The following is a 4,923-nucleotide window of genomic DNA, read 5'->3' as shown; positions in this document are numbered from 1 at the left end:
TTTTTTCTCTACATCAGGAATGGATGTAGGTGGTTATGAGTTGCCTTTTAAAGATTTTCCTCCTTTTAAATCTATTAATGTATTACAATATATTAATATATTAACTAATATTAAATCATCTGCTTTTTCCTATAAAAGATAATGATAGGGTTTTATAATGGTGGATTTCATTTATTGTACTTAGGATTTTTATGTACATATTATCAAATGAAGTAGTTTAGAATAATTTCTGTTTTTGCTTGTTGTTACGTTTTAGCATCAGGATTTGCTAATGTTGAAAAATGAACTGCAGGAATTTTTTTTTTTTCTGAGCTAAGGAAAATTTATAGTTTAAAATTTTTTGTATAAGAAGTATGTGAGTCTGGATCCTACTCATGGAAGTCCATTTTGGACAATATAGTTTCCTTTTTGTTTCATTTGTTGCTAGTTTGTTTGATCTGGGAACTGTTCTTGAATAGATTGTTAAGGTTTAGGAACAGGCAGTATTCCATTATTTGAATTTATTTTTGGTCTGTGGTCATCACATATTTTTAAACCCTAATTTTGTGTGTCTTTACATTTTTTCTTCTGTAGATTTGCCAGAGATTTATTTCTTTGTGATAGGTTTATAAGGGTTTATGGTCAAATTTTCTGTTCCTTTCTGTTTTGTTATCTATTCATTTTCACTTTTAGCATTCCCCACCTCCACTCTCCCCACATCTCATTCAGGTGCTTGGTGGCAGGACTTCACTTCTTAATTCTAGGGAACAAAAGGAGGATTTATATAACTTCACATGGCAGATCGCTGGAGCTCAAGGTTGTGGTAGCATCAGGTAACTTTGCTAGGGGTCAGGTAAGAGCAGTCACTTGAAGGATAGTGAGGTGTGGCTTGAGGAGTGGAAAAATACCCTACTAGGACTCCTGGAGAGTACCCGAAGGATTGGCATATTTTTCCTGAATGGCTGATTTGGAAAGACTGATCCCTTCCACCCTGGGATATCTTTTTACAGGGACTCATGCAGCTGGAACCTGGGGCCAATGGAACAGCCGGTACTGAGTTCATCTTACTGGGCCTGGTGGAGACACCGGGGCTGCGGCCAGTTGTCTTTGTCGTCTTCCTCTTTGCCTACATGGTCACCGTTGGGGGCAACCTCAGCATCCTGGCTGCCATCTCGCGGGAGCCCAAACTCCACACCCCCATGTACTTCTTCCTGGGGAACCTATCCGTGCTGGATGTCGGGTGCATCACTGTCACTGTTCCCTCAATGTTGGGTCGTCTCTTGTCCCACACAAGAACAGTGCCTTTTGGAGCCTGCCTCACGCAGCTCTTCTTCTTCCATCAGTTGGCCGGTGTGGACTGCTTCCTGTTGACAGCTATGGCCTATGACCGATTCCTGGCCATCTGCCGGCCCCTCACCTATAGCACCCGCATGAGCCAGCCAGTCCAGAGGATACTGGTGGCTGTGTCCTGGGCATGCGCCTTCACCAATGCACTGACTCACACTGTGGCCATTTCCACACTTAACTTCTGTGGTCCCAATGTGATCAATCACTTCTACTGTGACCTCCCACAGCTCTTCCAGCTCTCCTGCTCCAGCACCCAGCTCAATGAGCTGCTGCTTTTCGGTCTGGGTATCCTCATGGCAGGTGCACCTGTGATTCTTATTGTCACTTCCTACATCCACGTGGCAGCTGCGGTCCTGCGAATCCGCTCTGCTGAAGGCAGGAAGAAAGCCTTCTCTACATGCAGCTCCCACCTCACGGTGGTGGGCATCTTTTATGGGACAGGGGTCTTCAGCTACATGAGGCTGGGCTCAGTGGAGGCTTCAGACAAGGACAAGGGGATTGGCATCCTCAACACCGTCATCAGCCCCATGCTGAACCCACTCATCTACAGCCTTAGGAACCCTGATGTGCAGGGCGCCCTGCGCTGGGTGCTCACAGGGAAGCGAGCCCTTAAATGAGGGGTATCTTAGGAAGATGGGAACTGCTGTGAGTGGTCCCTGCCTCTTCTAGCTCCTTCAGAAGCTAGAAGGAAATTGTTAAAAATTCCCAAAGGAGGCTCTACCTGATAACAGGGTTGCAACTCTGTTATTTGGTCCTAGTTACCCTTCTCATTGCTGATGGGAGGCTGAAGGGTCTACAGGAAGGATCCTTCATCTATTTTTCTGCCTGGATCCCCCAAATTACCCCAGCAAAGATTCTCCCCAAACTGGGATATGAAAAGTCACAGTCTGGTGCCAAGTATTAGCACATCCTCCTGTCAGGCTTCCCGTGAAAGCAACTTCCTGCATTTGCTTTCACACAAGGATCCCACATGAGGACTCAAATCTAGTACAGTATAATCTAAACCACTGATTTCCAGTAGCCTGTCTACAACGCAAAATTCTAGTGTATTTAACAGTGGAGGGTTTATATTTCTTTTGGGTTTTCTTCCTAAGAGGGAAATTTCCACCGAGTTAAAAATTTACATTAGAAATTGCGTTTATAAAAGTGGAAACAGAACAAAATTTTACCAAGTAGAAAATTAAAATAAAAACTTCCACCTTTTTGGTCCCCACCCTTCAATAATTTGATTCCCCAAAACTAACCACTGTTAAGAATTTGGTACTTACCCTTCTAATCTTTATATATATATATATATATATATATATATATATATATATATATATATATATATATATATATATATATATATATATATATATATAGACATGTTTAAATATACTTTGTATCAATTTACACATGTTTATGCATATTTTACATTAATAGCATGTTCTGTCATATTTTATTGTTTACATATGACACAATAGACATTATCTACCAAATATCTAAACACTTACCTTATCCATTTTGATGGCTGTCTAGTGTTACATTTATGAATAAACCATAATTTATTTAACCAGATTCTATTTGACAGAGTTTAAATTGTTTCTACGTTTACTGCAATTACAATCAATAAGGTAAAGAACATTCTTTAGAGATGTGTTTCCATTATTCTGCAAGCATTTCCATAAGATAAATTGCTATTAATAAAATTCCTGGTTTGAATAAAAGAAACATTTAGATTTTTTATATATATATTTCCCTCTTATTCTCCAAATATTTTGCACTATTTTATTATTCCATTAGTGAATGAAACTGCTTGCTCCCCATACCTTTGTCAACAATGGCTGTTATAAATAAATTCAGCTAATTTTTTCAATGTAATGATTTAAACTTACTATTATAATTTTAATATGCATTTCTTTGATGTTCACATAAGGTTGAATATAATTTTAAATATTTGTTATCCATTTGCACTTTCTCATTGGAATTTGCCTTTTCATGTCCTTTGCTTCTTTTTTTTCTACTGGATTGTTTTCCTTCTCTACATGTAGGAACTCTTTATGTATTATAGATGTTAACTCTTTGCCATATATTTTGTAAATATTTCCACATAATCCACCAATTTGCCTCTTTTCTGTCATCTTTGTTTTTGAGATCTTCTGCCAGCTGGAAGTTTATATTTTTAACTTCAATACTCATTTAAAAAAATAAGCTCATGGACTTTGTATTAAACTTAAAAGAAAAAGTCTTCTCCATCTTAATATTGGAAATATCTGTATTTTCCTGTAGTTCTATTTCTTATTAATGCTCAACTAGTTCATATAACTGAAACTAAAATGGCCAGGTAGCAGTTTCAACTTTCCATTTAATGTATCTACTATTGTGTCCCTTGATCAAAATATCCTCCTTTGGGTATCAGGATATAAAAACTAGCAGAGCTCAACATTTCAAAATGAGGAAGCAAGAATTCTGGGGGTGAGTTATTAGGTATAATAGTGGAAAGAGCTACTATTAGCCTTGATTCTTAGACCCATGCATTTTTTCTATGGGAAAGAAAGAACTGTGTTCTGGCCACTAATTTGAAACATACTGCATCTTCTAAGATAGAATCTCATCCTTTCAGGGTGTTATGTCCTACCTGGCACTGTAACTTAGTCTTCAAAATGCCTTTCCACCATTAAATTAGGCCACCTGTTTCTGACTTAGGGTGTATGAGTTAAAAGCACTGAATTACACAGGGATGAAATCATTGCTGCACTTCTTTTCCTGAGAAATGAGTTCCTTGGTCAGAAACAATGATGGTGAATAAGGTACTCTATAATTTCACAGACAGTTGGGTTGGCAGAGGCACTGTGAGAAGGTAAATCTATATCAAGAATGTGAGTCTGCTCCAGGGAGGACAAATCACTTCATTGATAGAAGAGGTCCAATGTAATCAACCTTCCATCAAGCGGCTGGCTTGGACATCAGGGAATAGTGCCATTTCAGGGTCTAAGTGATGGTCTCTGAGGTTGGTAGGTAAAGCAGGTGTTGTCCAGTAAGCCTTCTTAGTGAGGAGAAGCCCGCCTTGTTGAGCCAATGAGTAGCTTCTGTACATGTCATCAGGGCCATTTTGTACATAAATCACCAGAAGCTGGAAGAAGCAAGGAACAGATTCACTCCTAGAAGGAGTGCAGGACCACCAATACCTTGATTTTGGCTTAGAAAAACTGATTTTGGACTTCTGATTTCCAGAACTATGAAAACATAAATTTCTACTGTTTTAAGTCATCAAACTTCTGGTAATTTGTTACAGCTGCTGGGAAACTAATACAGTGATACAGTTGGGTTGCTTGCCTAATATACAGATCAAGTAACATTTGAATTGGCAGCCCATTCTATTGCATTCCTAGGGATGTCCAGGGCATCTAGCCACCACCAAAGATATATGTGGACTAAAAATATTCTGATCACTTTTTCCCTTTTATCCATTAGGGTAAATACACCTGCCTTGTCTTTTGCAAAAAGCACGGCCACTTGGCCTCTGTTACTCTTGGGCCCTATCCTTACCAGCAAAATCAGGGAGTCCATTTCAATGGTGGCAGCTATCACTGTCACCCACCGAACCTACAGAGT

At 39.2% G+C, this 4,923-nt stretch overlaps 1 protein-coding gene across 1 annotated transcript; it reads left to right on the top strand.

Annotated features, from left to right (window-relative positions):
• Positions 1–995: 995 nt before the first annotated feature.
• Positions 996–1,943, top strand: LOC143686673 (olfactory receptor 3A1-like). The gene has a single exon (XM_077163282.1). The coding sequence runs from the start codon at positions 996–998 to the stop codon at positions 1,941–1,943; it is 948 nt and encodes a 315-aa protein (XP_077019397.1).
• The last annotated feature ends 2,980 nt before the right edge of the window (positions 1,944–4,923 follow it).

The sequence above is a fragment of the Tamandua tetradactyla genome, chromosome 6 (genome assembly GCF_023851605.1).
Source record: "Tamandua tetradactyla isolate mTamTet1 chromosome 6, mTamTet1.pri, whole genome shotgun sequence".
NCBI lineage: Eukaryota > Metazoa > Chordata > Mammalia > Pilosa > Myrmecophagidae > Tamandua > Tamandua tetradactyla.
Note: the sequence above shows the minus strand (reverse complement) of the source record. Positions and strands in the feature narration are given on the sequence as shown.

Coding starts and splice junctions, on each gene's coding strand:
- LOC143686673 (XM_077163282.1), top strand. CDS start 996: ATGCAGCTGGAACCTGGGGCCAATGGAACAGCCGGTACTGAGTTCATC.